General features: G+C 45.2%; 1 protein-coding gene across 3 annotated transcripts in view; it reads left to right on the forward strand.

Annotated features, from left to right (window-relative positions):
* Window positions 1–2,677: 2,677 nt before the first annotated feature.
* Window positions 2,678–22,284, forward strand: part of FGFRL1 (fibroblast growth factor receptor like 1) — a 179,173-nt gene continuing 159,566 nt past the window's right edge. The window contains exons 1-2 of one of the 3 annotated variants that reach the window (XM_074821886.1): window positions 2,678–3,121; window positions 4,304–4,413. In XM_074821886.1, the coding sequence (XP_074677987.1) occupies window positions 4,353–4,413 (61 nt within the window). In that variant the 5' untranslated portion in view covers window positions 2,678–3,121; window positions 4,304–4,352. Of the gene's footprint in view, window positions 3,122–3,498; window positions 3,594–4,303; window positions 4,414–11,665; window positions 11,836–22,284 lie in introns of those variants that run through there. The other 2 variants (XM_074821885.1, XM_074821888.1) reach the window with 2 other exon arrangements.

Raw genomic sequence — 22,284 nt, forward strand, 5'->3', positions numbered from 1 at the left:
GTTGACTTTCAGACTACTCAATCATCCTGCAAATTACAGCCAGCCTAGAAAAAACACAGCTCTACATGTTTCCTTATTTAGGTAGAAGTGTTGCGAAAACAGCATGAGATTTTATTTCTGATAAACTAGGAGCTGTTTCAGGAATATTAATTATTTTTGTTGTATCAATGTTTTACATTTATTCCTCCACTGCTGTATTGCAAATGAGATGGATGAAGTCTACAGAATGGTTTTAGACTGTCTTTCAGGCACTCCCAAGCCCCTGCAAAAAAATAATAATTGTGCAGACATTTTGGAGTCAGTAGGGGTTGTTTTCTGGTTATTTTAGCCTGGGGTATGGAAGCTGTGGGGGCTGTTTCCTGCCCCATGCAATCCCTTTGCAACATCACTTGGAGTCAGACTCTCAAAAGGTTTCTGGATGCCTAAAGACAGAGGCTTAAGGGGGATCTGAGGGTGTTCAGGCACCTGGATGCTTTTCAAAATCTTGTGTACCACCTCTGTAATTCTTCACCTCCCAGAACTTCCCACTGGTGAAAGGCTGCATGAGACATTTTACTGCTTTATAGGTGTATTAGGAGGAGAAATGCCCAGTCTTGGAGATGATGGAGCCCACGAAGGCACACGATTTTTTAGTAAGAACGTGAGGCTGGAAGAAGTGGATCCATCATGGGATTTTTTTTCTTCTGTGTCCAACCTGAGCTGGGTGGGCTTGGGCACAGCCTGGGTTGGAAGGTCTCTTCTTCTAGACCAGAGCTGATTCAGGCCCAGACAGATTTCACCCATGTCTCTAGGCAGGCTGTGATGAGAAAGCCATGGTGCAGCTGGCAACTAAACCTCGGTCTTGGTGCATGACCCAGAAAAATGAGACTGTGAGTAGGAGCTATTTGGTTGGGTCCCTCTAACCTGGTGGGAAATCTGCCCGTGACGAGCTGGCATCCCACGTCTGAGCAGGAACTGTGGCTGCTTTGAGCTTCAGTCTGCACAGGAACATAAGGTTGTGTAAATAGTTTTGGGACTGGATCGCCTGGATGGTGATGTCCTTGGGAAAAAGACCTTGACTCCTTTGTGGTGAAATGGCTTGGAAATTTTACAAAGAGGTGTTTTACACATCATGTCCTGAGATGTAGTGTGCTGTTGAACTCTCATTCTGGTGCAAGTTGGAGTGATTTTATCAGAATCCATGGCATGAATATGACCATGTAGGTCAAGTCCTGAAGGTTTGCCTCAGTCAACACTGTCTTTGAAGTCAATGAGGCTGAAGTTATTGCCTGATAGGAGGAGTAGTCCATCTGGGATTTCTCAGATGAATGAACTTTAATAATAAAAATGATGATATAAATATGTAAAATATAAAAACAGTATTTCCAGCTGCTTTGTTTGTTTCTGGTTCAGGGGGTTTATATGTTTAGTCTTGAATGTTTTTCACACTGATTTTGTGTATCAAGATTTAATGCTGTCAGGAACCACTGAATAAAAATATTTAGTAATAATAATAGAGGGAGTGATTTCATAATCCAAACAAAACAGATAAGATGGATGTTCAAACTACTTCTTGGCTTGGGTTTAGGGGTTCTCCTGCTGCCTATCACATTGAATTAGTATTGAGGCAGCTTCATTTTCAAGGGGGCCTTCGTGCTGCAGCGTATCAAATAAGACATCTAATAAACAATAACATCAACAGTAACAATGTTTTTCTCCAGATATAAAAGCATAGCTATTGAGGCAGCTTTTTTTCTTGCCATTTGTACAGTCTATTTGGTGAATTCTGCCAGGTTGATTTTTATCCTGTGTGGAGAGTAATTTTCTGTAAGAGTAGATGCATCAGCCGAGTCCTGTTTGAAAGTAAATAATAAATAATTGTAACAGTTAATCTAAGGAACAGACATCTCCACAGTTTATTTTCCACTTGGTTTAGCTTAGTTCAGTCCAGTCTCTTTCTGTCATGATTTGCATCTAAGCTGAGAGATCAAAACGGCAGAGCTGACCCCAATCTCTCTCTCATTGCCTCCACGGTGGGTTTCCACAGACGGGGCTCTCCCTTGCCTTGGGAAGAGGGGTGGTTCGGCAGGAGCGGGTTGTGGGGTGCACGGGGGAGACCTGCGGGGCTGGAGGTTTCCACCGCCGTTGGGCTTATGGGGGCTACGTGGGCTCCAGAGGGTGGGTGGGTGGGGGGTGCTCTGGGGCACAGGGCCAGCACCGCTGTCCCGGGGGACTGCCAGGAGCCGGAGGGGTGCCGGCTCTGGACCCCTCCGGGGCTCCACCGCCGTGGGGCGCAAAGCGGGCAGGGGGGCGGCGAGGCGGGCTCCGCCGCTCCGAGGCGCACAGAGAGCTCCGCGGGTCGCCGGTCCTGCCCTCCGCCCCTCCCGCAAAGGGTTAAGGGGAGCGGCGGCGCGGAGCGGGCCGGCGGGGAGGGCGGGGGCTCCCGGGGATTGGTGCGAAGTTTGGAGCGGGGCGGCACCGGCCCGCCCTCCTCGGCGGCTCTGCCCCCACAGCCACAAAGCCCTGCAGGGAAAGTTGCTTTATCGCTTGTTTCTCTCGCCCCGGCTCCCCCCCCCCCCCCCCCCCCTTCCCCTCCCTCCCCTCCCCTTCCCCAGCCCCTTTCCCCTCCTCCCCTCGCTCCTTAAACGGGATTCCGGCTGGGTGAGCCGCGGGACGGCATCACCGGGCATCCCGCGGCTGCGGAGCCTCGGCGGATCTGTCAGGTCCCCGCTGTCCCTCCCCGCACACACACACACACACACACACACACACACACACACACACACACACACACACACACACACGCTCAGCCCGACCCGGAAAGCAGGAAAAATAATTTACAAGGTTTCCCCCTTTTTCTTAGCTCCTCGGCGGTGGCTCCCTAGTGGAAAAAAAAAAAAAAATCGCGCCTGGGGCGAAGGAGAGGGGGTTGGTAAAAAGCCGGTGGTGAAAGGGGGGGGAGCCGCTCCGTGGGGAGGGCACCCCCGAGGCAGCGGGCAGCCCCCACCCGCCCCCGGGGGGGGATGAGGTAGAGGCCGGCGGCGGAGCGCCCCGCCGGGCGCCGTGGCCGCGGAGGGCATGAGGCGGCGAGCGGCGGGGATGGGCGCCAGCGCACGGTGCTAGAGCCCCGGCAGCAGCCAAGGTAAGTGTGTGTGTCCCCCACCCCCCCACCCCAGCCGGCCGGGACACCCCCTGATCCCCGCTGGGTCGGGGAGACACTAACACAACAGCTGGGAGCCGCCGGGGTTACCCTGAAGCGGGGGGCAGCACCAGGTGGCATCGCGCCTGGTGTGTGTGTAACACCCCCCCCCCCCCCCATCCCAGCCTCCCTTCGCCCGACCCCAATTCCCGGCTGCGAATATCCCGTTCCCAGCCCCGCGGGGCTGAGCCGCGCTGCGCCCCGGGTCCTGCCCCGGGGGGAGCCCCCTCGCCTGCCCGGCCCCGCCGGCCGCCCCCCGGCGCCCTCCCTCCGTCCCTCCCTTCCTCCGTCCCAGCTCCCCGCTGCAAATTGGGAAGCTGATGGCAAAGCGTCCGTGTTTGCTTTGCTGGATGCTGTACACGGGCTGTTGTGTGTCCTGGGGGCACGGAGTGTTTAAACCGGGGAGTTTACAAGGGTGAGGAATTCAGACAGTGTTTAGAGAGTGAGAGTTTTAGGAGGAGAACAGGGTGTAATTAATGTAAAACCTGATCTACCCCGGGTTTGCCTATCACAGCGAAGGCATCTTCAAGAATCTGGATAATTAAATGCGGTTTTGCTTTGGGACGCACCTCTGGAGCGCACGGAAACAAGTGGGGCTGGGGTTGGGGGGGGGGGGGGGGTTGGTGAGGGGAAGAGGAAAGGAAAAATCAGTGCTGTTCAGAGAAGTTGAGGAGTGGAGGAAGGTGCGTACCCAGAGCGGAGCCTGTCTGAGGGGCACTGAAGCAGCAACACAAAGTTTTCTGGGCTGCTGATGGGAGAGGTAACATTCCTCCTCCCCCTTCCCCAAGTTCCTCCGCAAATTGTTAACCTGAAATCTTGTTTTATGGCCACTTGCTAGTGTTTTGTTTGCCTTCCAGACTGGTCCTGTACAGGATACCAAAGAATTATGCATTAACTGTAAACTTAGAGGAGCTTACTGGCCTCAGTGGGTTCTTGATTTATATCAGTCTAAAGCAGAGAGGAGGGCAAAGTTTTACTCGCTGAGCGCCAAGGAATGAATTACAAGTACATTGCTCTTTCATTTGCTGTTTCTGCTTTTACGTCTTCGCAATGGGTTTTAAAACTCTGCAAAGTTGTGGGTTGTTTCCCCAGTAATTATTTCGCTCTCCTTTTTCCTGCCTCCAGGTCTGAGAGGACGGTAGCCTGTACAGTACGGAGGGATCTGGTTTTCAAAATGGAATTGCAGCTTGCGCTCCTTTTTGCAGGGATAATTGCATTTTCGGACTCGGCGAGAGGTAAGGAGACTGCGCTTGCTGCAAACGCTCTGCGACTCGCACCCTTCCCTCTGCTCTGCTGGGCTCGTGCTCTGCAAACACCCGCAGTGCCCTTGGAGGGACCCTGGAAGGGAGCTGCTGGCGGCACGGACTCGTCCCCTGCACATTGCTTATCTGTGTAGGGGAGCAGGCTCGTGCCCTCCTTACCTGCGTGTTTCGGGGCCATCAATTTAGATGGAGCGTGGTCACCCTGGGTTTGCTGAGGTCTCCTAGGTGCAGGTGAACTTCCAGGGGCTTTTCTCATGCATGTGTAAAAATACACAGACAATTTTAAAGAAAAGCAACTGCATTCCTCTGTGGATCAGAAATACCTCTCCCCTCCTGTAATCCCTCAAGCCTCTGCCCTGTATATTCCCACTAGCAAACTAAACAAACACATCCATTAACTTCCTCGGTGATAGACAAATGACAGTTCCCAATAGCGAGAGTGTATTTTAACGCTGGGGCTCCAGCAGTTGATCAGATTTCAATAAACGGGTTATCCTACCAGAGACAAACTGAAATACACGGATCTGAGAGTGACAGGGCGGGTGGAAAAAAAGTTTCTTTATGGGAAGGTGCTTTAAGCAAAGCTCTGGGATCAGAGTGGAAGGAGTGGTGGCTTTTCCTCTGCTCTCGCCTGTGTCATACCTTGGTGGGTGCTGTCCTTGGAAAGCCTGAATGAGAAACCATGCTTTCAGCTCCCCCGGCTCTGGCCACAAAGGAGGGGCTGCATTGTTCCAGGAGAATAGGGGTATGCCTTTAGGATGCAGATTGCTCCAGCTGCAATTCCCAACAGTATCAGAGTTGCATGAACTGTTGAAAGACCTTTAAATCACCCAGTGCCATGGAGTTGCGAATTAAAAGGTTTAAACTTGCCCTTTGCTTGGGCCGTAACTTGCCAAAAATAAACCTTGGGGGTGAGGGTGGGAAAGGAAAGGGGGAGTGTTACTCTGAAAACCCAAAGTTTGGTTAGTGTGTTGCTTTTTTTTCCTTCTTGGCATTGGCTCCCAAGCAAATATTTTATGGAGGCAAAAGCACTATAAAATGATTCGGCTGGAAGCTGAATGAAAAAGAAAACAGTATATAGGCTGTAAGTCCTGCAAGTCTGAATTCCAGGCAGGGTTTACAATGGAGACTCGGTTTAAGTTGTAGGCAATGGGCAGCAGTGTATGAATTAAGATGACCTCATGGATGTATATTATTGCAATGGACCTGAGAAGTTGGTGGAGTTCCGGAAAAGATCTGAAGTGGGCAGGAGAAGACAAAAAGATTTTTGTCTCTGTTGTGAGCTGAGTATCGGCTGCTTTACTGGCTGACCCTGTTTAAATTTGGTTTGCACTTGTCTTGCTCGTACTCTTTTATTGCCCCTGGAAAATGAAGTGCTGTGGGCTGTTGTGTGAAGAAGTGACAGAAAATTAACAGTGCTAATTTCAGGCATCATCATTTTTCCTATGGAAAGGTCTTTTTAATGTAACTTTGATAGGATCGTATTGGTAATTGGGTTATTTGAATCTTCAGAGCTGGAAAAATCTGTCCTGGAAGTGGATGGAGAGATGGTCCTGTTTATTTAAAATGACATAGAAATAGAGTTTAAGAAACAGGGCCAAACCCATGAAAAATGTCATTCATTCATGTGCTGACATCAAGAGAGGGAAAGTGAAGAAGGAAAAGGTGTAATTGCTGTAAAAAAATAGACAAAACCCTAACATTTAAATCCTGCTTTGCACCTCTTGAGGTTGAGAGTATTCTTGATAGCTGAGGACATAGATGAAAGATTAAACTTGTAAGTGAGCAGAGGTGAGACACTCTCCAGCACATTGCAACCTTATTTTGTGCTGTTGAATATCCCCAATTATTAGATGTTTACATTGGGATAATTTCAGATTCTTGGAAAAATGTGCCCAGTTGTTAACGTGCCTGCGGATTTTTTCCGAATGTATCATACGGTGGGTTTGGCCGCTGGAGATGTATAAATGTTACCTGTTTTAGTCGCTCGGGTTTTATAGACAGTCCTTTGGCCAAATCTCAGCCTGAGGTCACAAGGCTTTACTCTGGAGGAAGAAGGGCTCTTTGTTTTGGCCAAACAGCGTTTAATATCTGTATCCTGATTTCAAATTAGACGTGTGTGGCCCAAAGTGTGCCAACGCCTCCTTATCTAAGGTGTCAGAAGTTAAATAGGTGCTCACTGGCTTGCAATCAAGTGAGGAAGGTGGCTGAGGAGGCTCTCTGAGAAAGTGCTGGTCCTTCCCTTCTACTCGTATTAGGCAAAAGTAGCTTATAATGGAATTAGGATGTTAACTTGGAGCTGGCTGATTGCGTGCCCGTTTTTGGGGAAGGGCTGTGCCGTAGTGCATTTGCACAAGGGGGCAGAGTTAAGTTGCCCACGCGCTCCGGCTTTGATATTTCCTGACAGTTGAGTGCTCAGCTGCAATCTTGCATTAAATGTTATGTTGTATTATTTTTATATCTTTATTTAGGTGATGCCTTTTAAGGCAAAGGGCCCCGCAGGGACGACTGATTGGGCTAATGCGGCAACGTTTTTTTCCCCCCTGCAAATGGAGACATTTTTCCAGGTTCGGAGCTGTGCTTGCTGGCTCTGTCCCTTCTTGTGACCCAATGTATCGCATTGCCAATGTACAAAACACTGCAAAAAAGGGAATACCTTAGCAAACCAAGGTAAACTCTTAAGGAAGAGGCAATGCATTCAAAGTATCCATGCAAAGCAGAGAGCAGGTCTGATTTTAGAGGTCCAGGTGCAGAACTTGCTGTGTCTGGAGGGATGAAGGATGAGGTAGCTCTGGCTAAGTTTGAACCAGTGCTTTCGGGGCCAAAATGTAAAGACTTTGGCTAAGGGCTTGTCTACACCTGCAAATGCACTGGAATAACCCTTCCAAAAAATTTGATCTGTAATAACTCCCTCAGCGACCAATTTTATTCCAGGCTAAGGATCTCCTGGAGGGAGCCTGTACCAAAAAAGTCTTCCTTGGGAGCTATTTTGGTAAATGTCTTCACCCACAAGGGAAAGAAGGGGCTTGGATAAGAACTTCTGTGTGCACAAAATCCACTCTTTGAGAACAAAACGTGTATGCTGTGGTTTTCTAAGAGGGACTGTGCCTTCCAGCTGACAGCTAAGGTGTAGGGGGGCAGCTTCAGCTCTGTTGCCAGCTGCACTGGATAGTGTCAGCCCTGAACCTGGGATAATAGTGCAGGTCCAGTGGCTCGTACCTCATGTCACTCCATTCCTGTTCTCTCCAAGCAGCCCTATACCGGGCATAAAAGTCCTCGGTGTCCTGCCCTGGCCCTCCTCTGCAGGGACGAATGCCATCTTGGGTCACTAACCTTTGGTGACTATGTCCTGCAGCAGTGTAGCTCCTACCACTCCACACCTCCGGTCAGATACAGGTAATACTATCTAATATTTTCCTGCCTATGTTATCTCAGTGACACACAACGCAATATTTGTTCCAAATCTGTCAAGTTGCCATCGTATTCGCTTTGGTGACCGTATATGGTAACATTGGGATGTGCTTGGCTTGGTCCCGTGGCTTAAACAAGATTTCGTATGGTATGTTTAGAAGTTTTTTGGTGAGAGCAGTAGCAACCCTCCTGTTAGCGAGTAAACTGATATTCTGCTGGAAACTAATTAGTTTGGATGTTGATTTCATTTTCGGTGCATTGCGTAGGGAGGGGAAGAACGGGACCTTAATTGCTTTCTGCTCTGGCACTTCTGTGTGCAACACTTGGCTTGCAAACCTGGTTGATGCCTGCTTTACAGGGAGTTTGCTGATGGGACCACCTCAAAATTCAACGGCTTCATGCAGAAATAATGTTATGTGCCATTTCTGTTTCTCTGAATATTGGAGAAAAGGGAATAGGATGCTAGAAGGTTTTTTTGTTTCTTGGGAGATGAGTTCTTAGTTCTGGTGAACATATTTACCATGCTGTAACTTTGGGGTTTATAAGAGTGAATGTGGAAAAGATAAATAGTGATAATACAAGAGAGATGGTTGTTGGCTTCTGTTTTACTCCTTTATTCTTGTTGAATGGTTGTTGCCAGATATTAGCTAATTTCTCACTTGTGAAAGAGAAGCACGTTCAGATCTAACAGCCTGATTCAGATTTTATGTAAGTCACTGCACATCTTCTGGTTAATTTTGGGGCATTTTTTGGATCATGCTCTTGGGGAACTTGCTCATGAAAAATCTGTCAGCATGACTTGTACCTAGAGTCAACACGACGATCTAAGAAAATCCTGGTTATTTTTTTAAACCCCAGTTCCTCCCTTCTTCTGAGGCTGTTGGCCGCTTTAAATTGCGGCTGAGTTTAAACATAAAATACAGTGTGCGTCATACTGGAAAATTAGGGTTGATTTTAATTTTTTTTTTATTAGGAATATTACAAAACTCGGCAAATTGCTCAAATACATTTAGATTTTCCTTAAAGTTTTTATAACTTTGTTTTCCAAGTCTATATGTTTCTTTGACCTTCATTAAAAGACGCAAGCAGCAAATTAAAATACGTCTTTTCTGTGATGAACTTGTACACAGCAAAGGCTAGGCTCCAAAGTCTGACTCTCAGATGAAAGGAGAAACTTTCATGAAAGGAGGTGGTGCTTGAGAAATTATAGGAAAATGGTTCTTTCAGGAAAAAAATGTCATTCAAAACCAAAAAAGCAGAAGTGATACTTGGTAGCCTGTAGGAAACCACTTATCAAGGTTCGGGACCATTGGTACTAATTTATTAACTAAAGATGAAGTTTTTCATCTGGCATGAATTGGTTGATAGAGCTGATCTTTTCCAGTGACCTGTCTGATAATTCCTTTTCTAGCGACTGTCTCGCCATGAGCGATGCTGGTACATCTGAGTGCAGAATACTATTATGGAATAGTGTGAATACAGTGGAGACGCTCACTGTCTGGCTGTGCATTTTTGGATTAATTATTGGAAGAGATAAAAATTTCCACTGAAAAGGGAAAATAATAATGCAGAGGTTCCCTTGTGCCTAGTTTGAATTTTAAAAAAAATAAACACCACCAACAACCTTTAGTCATAGCTTTATTTATTCAGTGGGAGTAGAACTGCAGCTTTCTGATTTTCCTGAGACGTGAAGCTCCTACTTGTGTCTGCAGTGACTTGTAAAATCATTCTGCTCAAAGGGTCCATGCAAATGTATCCCAGCATTACAGGAGTCAGTGGAAATGCTCCTTTATCCCCTTTCTTTCATTAACCTGCTCATTTTGTCTTGTTTCAAGGAGTTTGTCTTTCATCTGACCTCTTCCTGTGTTTTCTGGTGGGCTGCTCAAGCTCAAATGCATTTGATCTCGTTTTGAACATTTAATTTGTATTTCTATTCCTTTTCTTGTTCTCTGTAATCAGCCTTGACGTGGAGCTTTGTCTAATAATAATGCCTGCATACGTATTTAGTTGTGTTGACCTGTCCTAATCTTTTGCACCAATGTGGAACATTTTTGGCCACTTTTTTTATAAGAGTAGAGCCAGTGTGAATCTAGAAGTTGCAAAGCCCATTGTCTGAGACAGGCCTATTGAGTCTGGTGCTCATTCGTAGCAGCTGTGGTACTAAGGTAAAAGAAAAATATTTCCAAAAGTAAGCTTGAATAATCTGAATGTTGTATAAGATATGCAGATGCAGCCCGTGCCAGTTTTAACAGGTTAGGACCTGATTCAGAGCCTGTGAGTGTTGGTGCTGTGAATCCTACTCACTCCTGTGGGCTTTGGATCCATCCCTGGAGGATGACTTACACAGATTATCTGTTGTATTGACCTCTATATGGATCCCTCATGTGTGACAGCAGAAGAGATGTGGGCTAAGTGTGGTAATTTGGATCCTACCATTCACCTACTTGACCAGACATCTTGAACTCAAATTTTTTATTCTAGAAACTGCTTCTGCTGGGTGCAAGCTCTGGCTGGTGGCTGGAGCGTGTGCTGCCAGAGCTGAAAGCAACTTGGAAATTCATTGCTTTAACTCTGGGTCATCGCAGAGGGGTTTATCCCCAAAGAAAGGGTGCTATTCTATGGGTGATGTTGCTAGGTGTGGAGGGGCTGAAGACTGGCCTGAGTGTTATTTAACCAGTTAATATATGCTTGTTGCCACTGAATCCATTCACATCTGTGATTTTTATTTTTTTTTCCCCCTTCCGAGTCAAATAAACATGGGCTGCATGGAGTTTGGTTGGTTGCCCTGATTACACAGTCTCCCCATTGTATCGCAGTAGAAACACAGTATCCAGCAGTGCTGTGAATAACCTAACGTTTTTATTTCATCCCAAATCACTCCAATTTTCATGAAGAACTTCAGCCAATAACTCCAGGCTACTTCTTCCATTAAGTGTTCAAACTTAATTTTGAGCTTCACTAAGGGAAGAAAAATGTAAATTGGGAACAGAGGCTTCTCAGAGCAGGTTAATGTTTCTCAGGACTGCTGCACCTCTAATTCTCAGCCTCTCTATGAGTGGCTTTTAGCTTGATGGTACCCAAAATAATTTCTCCTCATGTCTCGTAAATTTATTTCATGAAAGATTTATACAATCCTGTCAAGTGATTGAGAAGTCAGTAATGCAAGAGGTGTCATACCCTAGATGCCACTTGGGTGGTGTTGACTTTGGTGGGTATTTTAGGAGCTGTCGGTATTTGTGCATCTTAGATAAAAACCCAGGAACAGTAGACAAATGTAGATTTAATTTGTACAATAGGTATTTTTCAAAATTCATATTCTTCTTGCTGGGTTTCCTCACACATGCCCAGTGAACTGATGACTGTAAAAGTTTGGTACTGGCACTGTGCAGACTCTTCATGGCAATTGTGGGCTTGCTAGTTCTGGCCAGAACAAGATATTCGGGGGAGGGAAAAAGCTGGAAGAGGACGTGGAGGGAAATGTAAGCACTAGCCAACCTTCAAGTGAAAATTTAGGCTGGATTAGTGTACTGCTGCTCTTGAAGCCTGGTGCAGCCAAGCCTTGGGAGAGGATCTTGAGTGGGCAGCGTGTGTGCTCTGAAGAGGATGTTGGGATGTGGCTTTTCCAAATTTGTGCTGTATTTCTCTTTTCACCTGTGTCCTCCCAGGCATCCCCATGTATAGGTTTGAATCTTAATTGGCTTTTGACCAATGTGTGACTGAGTAGAAGCATTCTATTGTAAAAGGGAGATTTTCATTGTGGTAGCTAGTATTTTACTATTGCTTCATATGGATTTAAATCTTTTCCTTTTTGTAGATAGAAGTGGATGGGGTGAGGCCATATCAACCTGAGAGGAGGGAGAAGGGACAGTTACTCAGCCCCACCAGCTTCCCAAAGCTGAACAAGACAAACTACTGGAGTTAAGCTGCTGCAGACGCTGGAACTGGTTTCTTTTCCTGCTTTTTCTTGTTGACTAATAGATTTGAGTGAGTTGGAGTAATTGAGGAAGCTATTTTTCTCAGTGGTTGTTCTCACCTAAACAGATCTGTTAACACTGGTTAAGTAATGACAAGTGTCAGATGAGTTGCATGTGTATGAACTGCATGTCAAGGATGGAAGGGTTAATGAATAACAGGGTAAACCTCTGGACATTGTGGAATATCTCCCCAGGGATACTGCAGGCTCTCTGTGGAAGGAAGAACCCTTATTTGGCACCGAGCAGTTGATGTAAAACTGGTGGGTAAAACTCTTTCAGAGTGTGAATACCCTTCTGAGAGAGGATGTTATGAGCCATCTTGTTCACCTTCTGAGTGGATCAAAATCTTTCATGTTCTTCTGCAGATTAACACAACATTTTGGTGGCAATCACAGTGTCTCTTTAGCCAGACAAGTAGTATGAGGAAGTGTTTAATGTATTTTAGGGCAGTTTAAAGTGGGAAACTGGGAGAAGAGTTGCCAGCTCCACCAGCATATGGAGATCAGGCTCTGTGCTCTGATAAGTTATTTCATATTTTAATATTCAGGGTCAGATATTGCTCTCCATTACAAAGGTGATAGTCCCTTTAGGTTCAGTGAGTTGTGGCTGAGTAGCTGTGAGTAGGATTTAAATTTCTAATCCTACCAGAGAGCAGAAATTGGGGCCTCGTAAGACCAGGTTTTGTTTCAGTGTGGCACCAAGCCATGGGAGGGTTCATCATGATCTGTAATAGTTAATATAAAACTAGATTAACAGATCAGAGCTGATGAGTATCTTTCCTCCTCCTGGTATTCACAACCAATCAGAAATGCAGTATTGCCAGGGTTAATTTCGTTAAGGGCTAATGAGAGTGGAGCTTTCAACTTAACCATAGCCGAAACAGGTGTTTACTTTTCTTTGACAGGTTTGACTGACAAGGAATTGTAAACCTATTAAGGAGATATTTGCATATGCAGGGGAACTAGCTTTGGACAGTTGATTTCTAATTGCTGGATTTGTTATCTGGAAATGTTTGCCACTGCTCTCAGCACACATCTATTGTTTCTGGGATACAAAGAGGCACAAAGAAGTGGTAGAGGCTAGTCGGAGCATTTTGCTCAGGGGCTGGAGAAACCATGAGGTAGTGATGGGTCAGTGTTTTACCTAGACCAGAGCATGGTCCTGCTTGTGTCACTAAGGCAGAATGCTTTTTCTGATTCCCTGCTTGCTCAAATAGGGGTAGGTCAGAGGATTTGGAGACTTTCAAGCAGGATTAATCCTGGTATTGGAAATTCATTAGAAACACCAGAGTAGTCCTCCTTTGCAACTGGTAAAGTAGTCTGAGGATATTTAATTTGAAGTTCAATTCAGGGTTCTTCTCCCCATGAGTACTCCTGTTGGGAGGAGAATTGTAGATTGACAGGGATGGGAATCTGTCCCTTTTTCTGTATATTTATAATAATTATTGCTATTTATTGAGAGTTTCCAGTGAAGAAAAAAAAAAATATATAAAAAAAGTGCTGCTCAGTTTAGGCAGCATTCCTCTTCTAGATAGTGTCAGGAGAAAAAGCTTGTCTTTCTGAAGACCACAGACTTGCTAAGTGGAGTTTGAGGCTTATTTTTCTTTTATCCTAGAAAATCCAATAAATCCAGTAAATTCTTTCAGTGTGGTCTTCCAAGAGTTTTTCAACTTCGTCTGACTCACAGATTATTTGAGTGCCATTATAGACTAGGGGTCAGGCAAGTTAATTCCCAGAACAGTATGCTGCCCTATTTTCAAACTGTGCTAATCAGGGTTTTGAGTCAAAGCATGGTAGTTTGCGTAGTGAAATTATTTTCCTGTTAAAAAATTACAAATAGGCTCTGACTATTCGCATTGGCTTCAGTCACCAGAGTGCTCACATCACATGCAGAGCAAAGCCCCTGGGGATGTACTTGCTGTGGATCAGGGCACTGGTGGGGGTTCATTTCCCAGCTCTCAAGATTGAACTTGTGAAAACAGGCTGAAACCGTATTTAAAAAAAAAAAAAAAGAAAGAAATTGTTATGATCATATTTACACCTCCAGTAGGATGGAGGGAGGGCTGCACGGAGCCCGTCTGAGCTGCAATGTGAATGTCCTTTCCCAAAGGAGACATTCGGTGGAGTTATTCGGTTACCTCTCCCCCTCACCTTTTTGTAATTGACTCTTGTTTACTTTTTCCTCCTCCTTTCCCCAAGTTTATTACTGCTATTTAGGCAGAGGAAATAAATTAACATAATTTACTGTTTTTTAGAACAAGACACATTCCCTGCATGGACGTATACACACGCTCGCAGTTGCCCTCCCAGTGCTGTGCAGAGGAGCGTGTTTACAGAGTCTGGGTCCATTTAGGGAGAACAATACCCTGATTATGGAGGGCAGCCTTTTATTCCCAGAAACCAGAAGGAACCATTTGCTTCAAGCAGCTACTGCCCCTTGAAGGTACAGGCGGCGTGAGCTGCTGGAGGGGGGGAATAAATCTGTTGTAGACACAAACCAGCAGCATTGTTCTCTGCGGAAGTTGATTTAGGGGTGAGGGTGAGAAATGGTCTCTGGACAAACCAAGTGCCAAGTTTAAGATCTACCAGCATGCAGAGAAATGTTGTGACTTCCATCTTAATTTCCAATTAATAGCTGTGAGACTTCAGAGGAATTATTTAGTGCTTCCTGAGCTGGCAAGGTACCGGGGAAGTCGGGTGGGAAGAAGATGGTAACTGAGCCTCCTGGTGTTTTTGGATGGGCTGAGTTGGGTTGAAAGGTGCTGTTATGTGTGAAATGCCAGTCATTTCTAATTGCAGTCATGCACCTGTGCCTGGTAGATAATGCTGGAGCCATGTCATATGGAGCATTTGCTTCACATGATGTTGGGAAAGGTCAAGCACTTGATTTCTGTCCTGCAAAGTTGGGTCATTAGCAGCACAAATAGGATGACCCCCCCCCCCCCCCCCCCTTCCTCTGCCTGACTGCAGCTGCTTGGATTCTGGCAGTAAATGCTTCTCAGGTGTGATCTCATGGCAGCTGAAGATGACTGAACTTGACCCCATCACTGTCCTGTCCTCGTCCTGCTCTGCTCCCAGCCTTGTAACTCCCTTGTGCCAGCGTGAGAGCTCTTCTGACCTTGCTGTTGGGTGTTTTGGGGAGGTAACCTGAGAAGGAAGCCAACCCGGAAAAAAATGTGATGGGTTAAATTGTTACAGGAGCATGGCCTGAGCTTGTGGGATATCACAGTGTGACCACAGGCAGTAAGTCAGTTCCATTCCCACTTATGGCGGGAAGGCTCAGTACTTTGGAGAACTGGGTATTTATGTGAACATTTATAAAATGACCCTTTAGAAATGTAAAATGCAGCAGGGTCCACAGTGCAAAACATAACATTCCTGGGGGTAGTGAATGTGAAGACTGGAAAAATCACATTTGGATCCTGGCTTCTCCCTCAGTGGATCCCATCGGAAAAATTGTATATTACCCTCACAGAAACTTCTCATCCAGAAGTGGCTTGGGCCATTCTGAACGGGCAGTAATTATTTCTCATTGATTTTTGCTCTTGGTTCATTTCAGTCAGAAAGTAGTGCATCGCTGACCCTTCTGCATTGGGAGATTCCAGCTTTCACACTCGATCTCATGATCATTTTCTGTTTGTCTTGGTGTTCCCTTGAAATTCAGAGTGCTTTACAGGGATAAGGGGAATCTTCCTTCCTCTGTCCTCTGCTTTTGGCTTCTGAGGGAAAAGGATCATTTTGGGGAGCTGGGAAATGGCAGGTTAATGCTGCCAGCATTTCTTGGCCCTCCTACGGCATTGCCTGCTGCAAGCAAGGAGCTGCTCCATCAGGAGCACAGCCAGCAGCAAGGACGGGATGCAATCAGCACTGCTGGTGACCAGGTTTCCTCTGGTTGAGGCACAGCGTGCATCTAGGCTGGTATCAAGGTGAATGTGCTATGTCGTCCAGGCCTGAGAGGGAGCCAGGTCCGCCCTCCCAACCTGGGCTTTGTCTCTACTTAAGACTTCTGACTACTGACACTGCTTCAGGGGGTTGCAAAAATAAGGCAGAGAAAACAACTTGTGCAAAATAGTCCCTGCAGGTGAAAATGTTTTTCCAGGGGAACAGAGCCACTAGGCTAAACAGGTAAAGCTGCCCAGCTGCATTAACAATGCTCTTAGGGGGTTTCTGGAGGGGGATGTTTATATTGGCCTGTAAGATGTGGTGGGTGAATTCTGTCTGGAGATGACTGACACATGTCTAATGTGGTGAACCATGATCCTGCACTCCTGAGAAACTGTGGCTTTTGGTTGCCCATTGATCCAGTTTTTTGTAGAGAGAGGAAGATCCTTGTCCATGTCCCAGTACCCATGTGAAGGCTGCTTGGGTTACTCTGTGCTGGAAGGCTAAACTGGTCCATTCAGGAAAATCAGAACTTAGTACTAAATAATTATAACTATCCCAAGGCAACAGGAATGTGTGTGGGTTTGTTTTTTTTTTTTAAATACCCTGTAAAATCTGCCATATCTTCTCAGGCTTGGACAACATCATAAGGGCAAACACTGATTCCCATGCTGGCTCATGGACTGCAATAAGGGCAGCAAGGACAGGGCAGTAAGAACTGCTCCAGGGTCCATCCCCGCGTCTGTGTCGCTGCAATGGCTTTCTGCTGAGAGCGTGAGGGTGTGCGGTGATCTGTGGAAAAATGTGAATCTTGGCAGAAGTCCCTGATTCAAAATATCTGGGAAACACGGAGCCGGGAGGTTGAAAATACATCTTTGGGGTTTCTTTCTCCAGAAGGAAAAACAGCGTCGAACTTCCACTGAGACAAGTGTTTGAAAGAAAAAAATGTGCAATGTAGAATTAAAAGGGAACAGCTTAGGTATTAGACACTAATTGAAATAACAGTAGAGAGGAACAAGCCTGAATGGATTTTAATAGCCTCTTGATCTGGATCTTTCTGTTTGCGTACTTGCAGGTGCTTTCCCTTTTACCTCTGGAAGAGTAATGCAGATAATATACTAAATACAAAAAAAGCCCTAACCAGTGAACCCAGTAACTTGCCTGAGGAAGATGAAAAATGAACCTAAGTAATTGAAGGAGCCCTGTGCTTTAAGTATTCCAGCCTTAAAACCAGAGCAGGGCCTTCTGTCTGTGACATGTGTTGGAGGGTATTTTGCTACAAGACAGAGATATTAAAGCAGAACTGGAGGAGGACTCAACTTCTAAAGTATTTAATATTGCACTGGGAGAGCAGGTCAGCAAACGACCAACAGTTTTGGTTCATACAATGGATGCAGTGTAAAGCGAAGTTGTTGTTATAGCTGGTATGGTTGTTTTTTTTTTTTTTTTTTTTTTTAGTATTGGGGTTGGTGCCTGGAAGTCCTAATTGTACCAAAGCCCTGTTGTTGTGTTAAGGGCTGTCAAACCCAGAATGAACGACACAACTACAGTCTTAAATGCAAGTTACTAACAGCTTTTTGTATAGAGCTGTAACAGAGGCTCCCTCTGAAAACCAAACTCATCGATCAGACGAGTTTTACTTTACCCGTGTAAACCTGAGAAAGGTTAGATCCTGTGTTTGCCTACAGCACCCTGTGCAAAGCAGACATTGCCCCGATAAGGATTTCTTGCTGCTGCTATAGTACAGACCCACAGGACTGATAATCTTGTGCCCAAACCCTGGGCAAGCGCCCAAAGCAAAACAGGTGCAAAGGTATCATTCATGCATGGGCTGAAGGGCTTGCACCGCACACCCAATGTGGTTTGTATGTGTGAATCACAATCCCAGTCATACCCTCTCTGCTTGGTGAAAATTTAATTGTTGACTTTAGGGAGAGCTAGGCATTACACCGTGCTTATTTTTTAAGGAAACAACCATCAGAAGTCGTCAAATGGAAAAAAACCTGCCAGAATCACAGATATTATTCAGGCATTATTATTATTAGCAAGGTGTTTTCACACATGCTAACAACAAGGTCTGACTGCTCCCAAGCATTGCTCCACACATGGGTTTCCGTTCCCTCCTGGAAAAGTGCAAAGAAAAGTCAACCTAAAATCGGTGGGAGAGTTGAGAAAGGCAACTTTTCACACTGGCACATAAAAAGAGGTTCTTCCAAAAGATTTCGTTTTGCTTGGAAAGGCTGTGGTGGTTGTTGAAAGGGCATTTCAGTGGAAAAGGGCCAAGCAGCCCTAGGCAGAACCAACACCCTCAATTGAGAAAGATTTTTCAAACAGCAGTACTGTTAAGAAGTAATTAAAGTCAAATAAAACAAGGAAAATAGTGTATGACACATCTATTTGAATTCATCCCAGCTTGAATCCACTGAAACCCATGTAGCATGACACTGGAGACACGCAAGGGGAAGTACAAAACCGAGTATTTCAAGGCACTTTTGCAACTATAGAAGTTTCTGATCTCAGACACCATTTTTACAAAGTGTTTAAGCACCTGAGGTCGCCTGTATTCAAAGAAACACTTGCTGAGGACTTGTTATACAGTATATTATGCTTATTTGAAATACAGAGGACTTAAGCATAGGCTGAAGTGGTATTAAAATTATTTTTCTGGGCTCATGGAAATTGGGAAATAACTCAGCTTTCAGTTGAAAAAAAGAGAAATGAACCCACACGATTTCAGCCTCGATGATTTTGAAGGATATGTAGAATAATGTGAGCTGCATGCACCAACCTTGTTGGCTGGTTTAGACACCAGAAGGGAAGTAAAGAAAGAACCAAAGCAAGTTTTGCATGACTCCTCTAAACCAGTCCTGTTATTCTGGAGTCTGCTTTATGATTTTTGGGTGCTGGGGCGGGGCAGTGCCCTTAAGAGTGCTGTCATGTGAAAGCCTGAGCCTGGTTGTGCGGACACCCCTCCACACTTGCAGTTCCCTTTGTTTTGTCCCTCTGCCTCTCCTGCAGTGTTATCTTGGGCAAAACTTGAAAATAAAAAAAAAAGAAAAAAGGACATTTTTGGGGCCCAGCTGTGTCACTTCAATTTTTGCTAGCTGTTGAGGAAGATTTGTGAGGACTCTCTGGGGGAGAAAAGGTCGGGTCAGAGGTAGAAAGCCACTCACCCTCTACCGGAGGCATTTATAATGCCAGGGCAGCCCCCTGGGGAGCATCCGTCTGTCCGTCCTTCCCTCTGGGGTTGACAAGAGGCAGACGGCCTCCCCTCAGCTGTTCCCTCTGTCAAGTTACAAATAAGATGCTGAAAAGCAGCCCTTGGCCTTGAGACGACTCTTCTCTCTCTAGCTCTTCTACCCATCAATTAATGTCAAGCAAAGGTGTTTTATAACCATTTTATAACTTTTTCAAGAGCAGGACCCTCACACCCTTGTGAAGGGAAAGTCCAGCTCCTGTGCGAGGTGGCTGCCAAAATCCATGAACACCGAGTTATGTGTGAGAGCAAACAAGACTTGTGCTTTTTGTGAAAAAAATGCTCCTTAACATTCAAAATCTTCCATGGAGTGTTTATCCAAAAAGAGAATCTTTGTTATAAGTGAAGGTGGGATAAAAACATCTTTATCCTTCCCCATCAGGACAGTGGTACTTAACACCAGTGTCAGATATGATCTTCTGTCGTCTTCATTTCTGATGTGCTTTGAAACCTGGTACCAAGAGCTGGTATCTTTGCCTGGACTCCATCGGTCCCCAATGAGAGCAAGGGGCATTTCATGTAACTGTTCCCCTGTGTAGCTCTTGGCCCATGCAATGTGTGTGAAGTGTGAGGAATGAATTATGAAAAAATAATTCAAAATCATACCAGCAGCATGTTTCCTGACAGAAAACAGCAAGATGGTGGCAGAGGCTTTCAGGCTGTCTCCTACCCACTCACCCTCTCCCCTCGCACTGACTTCCAGCAATTTGGCTGTGTGTTTTCTTAGGAACCAGCTTCCACCCAAAGGCTACTGAATTTTTCTTAAATGCTGGTTTCTGTCGGAGCTGATAAGGCAGCAGCCAGTCTGCAAAGATAACGCAGGGTATCAAGGCTTCTTGGGTTTGTCTTTATTTGGATTTTTTAGCTAGTATTTGACACATGCTGAGAGTTGTCTGGAGACTTTGGGTTTAGTGGGTCCCCTGTGTCTGCCCCCCTTTATCTTCGGTTCCAAAATGCTTTTAGGGTGATTTGAGGGAGAAAAAAAAAAAAGAGTGCTAATGGATCTGGTGAATTAGCAGTGTTTACTGAAGGGAGCAGGGAAGGTGGGCAGCCAGGGCTGGATACTGAGGGTGGCTCTGGGCCCTGCTCTTTTGATGGCTCCAGTTGGAAATTATTCCCTTCAAACAGGGTTTAAAGGGGGTGAGGAGCAACACAGAGACACCCTAAACATCTGATCATGGGCAAAAATATTTCACGGTGTAGGAAAGCTTGTGATTAATTGTCTCTTCAACTCCCCCCTGACTCAGGCTCCCCTTTTCTTGAAGTTTTATCCCTGTTTGGGCTGCTGGCTTTTGTTAACCTGAGAGGGAGTGTTTACACTTGGCTTATGTTAACCAGAAAGGAAACTTTTCCAGCCAAAAATTGATTTACCTGCTGATGCTAATGACCTTGTTATAGGGAGCCTGGTGAGCAAGGCAGATGTGGATAGAAAACGTAGCCTGTGCCTTTACACAAAGATGTCTTCTGTCACCCTTGGAGTGCGAGATTGGTATCCGTTTTCAGTCCGAGCAAGCCCTTAGTGATGCAAGGTGTCCCCCTATGCTCGCATCTTTGCAGTGACCCTGTGTGTCCTCAGTTTACCCTCTGTCTGATGCAACTCTGTGGATGGTTGCATAGTGGGCCAGATTATGACAGAGATCTGCCTGGAAATCCTGCCAAAAAAAAGAAGAAAGAAAGTAAGTCATGGCACAGCCCTATAGCACTGGATTTTATATACCTGACTGTTGCTTGTGGCACCCCTCAGGTGGTTTGTACAAAGCACGCTGTTATTCACTGATACTCAATATTCATTGTTTTCTCAGTGATGTTTCACCATGGCTGGAATTACGATGACAAACACCAAGTTCCATTTTCAAATTTCAATGCAATTTGTGGGCAGGCTTTAATTAAGCTTCACAGCACTGCTTGGAGGAACATATTTTATGCCTACAGTATCGTGCAGGCAACCTCATACAGAGGATCAGGAGCAGTATGGGAACATAGTGTTTTTGTTACGCGCTTCTGCCCAGCAGATCTGTCTTGCTCTTTAATGTAACCTGTCACATATGAAATTAATTTCCAACATGCATTTGCTCACAAAGTAGTGTTCTTCACACCAGAAATCCATAACAGTAGAAGAAACCCCCGCCAGATGTCTATATTTATAGAAAACTGGCATGTTCTCTCTGGCGATGACAGAATATTTCAGTGTATTTATGAAGTGCTCATGTTTTTAAAAATATAGAAATCCAGTCAATATCAGTAGAACTATTCATCAGACATCTTGCTTTTTCCATTTTAACCAGCAGAACATGTTTCTTTAGTTGATACTGTACCAAAAAAAAAAAAATTTTCCTATCCCTCTGTTGTTGTACTTTTTTTGCAGTTTAACAAACCTCTTCATTTTAGAGGGGCATCTCTCACTTTAAAACCAACATTACTAGAATCTCCTGCAACTTTGACTGTGTACTTCTATGTCAGGAATTTTTTACTTGAGAGATAACTGTTCATAAAGCTGAAAGAATAATTTCCACTCTAGGAGTAGATTGTGCAACATTTTTCAGTTTTCAGATTAAGGTTTTTTTTTTGCTTGAATGCCATTCATTTGGCTTGTTACCATACAAAGGGTCTCACATTTGGATCTGATCACATTGAGAGTTAAATTTGGATCCAGCCAGAAGTGTTGGAGGGTGCAGGAGCCCCAGCATGTCTGGTGGCTAAAGTGTGAAGCCCATCAGGAATCGTGTCCTAAAGTCAGTTCGGTTCTGTTCCAAACTTTCTGTGTCAGCAGCTAAATTGAGCCACTCGATGCCTCAGTGTCAAGGCTTTTGCTTATATACCTGACATAGACATTAGAGAGTTTTCAGAATTAAAATTTTCAGAGATCTCCACTGTTCTTGGTCAGGAGGTGCTGTTGGAAGCCAGGGATGCATACCTGGCAGTACATAAATTGAAGGGATTTAGATTATGGTAACAAATGAGGAGCTGTACAGAAATATAAGCGAAAGGGGCTCCTTATGGGATTTTCTATTGGAACACAATCGCTAATCTGTGCAATCTACAAATCAAGTTAATTGGGTTTGCTCAGGCTGTTGCTCACACGACTGCTAAGCACAGTAGCTTGAAGGCAATGGGGGTTTGGCCTCCCAATCTTTGCTGCATATTTGTTTTTCACAGAAAATGCCTTTGATATATGCAAGTTATATTTCCGTGCATTACAAATGATAGATTCCTCCCCCATATCCTGTGACAGCCTTCCCTGGAGACAGACAGTCTGTGTTGTTTTAGCGAGATGAAGAAAGATTAACGGGAAAGGTTTTGCTAGTGTTTGCAGACTTCCAGC

This window comes from Strix aluco, chromosome 4, assembly GCF_031877795.1.
Source record: "Strix aluco isolate bStrAlu1 chromosome 4, bStrAlu1.hap1, whole genome shotgun sequence".
Lineage (NCBI taxonomy): Eukaryota > Metazoa > Chordata > Aves > Strigiformes > Strigidae > Strix > Strix aluco.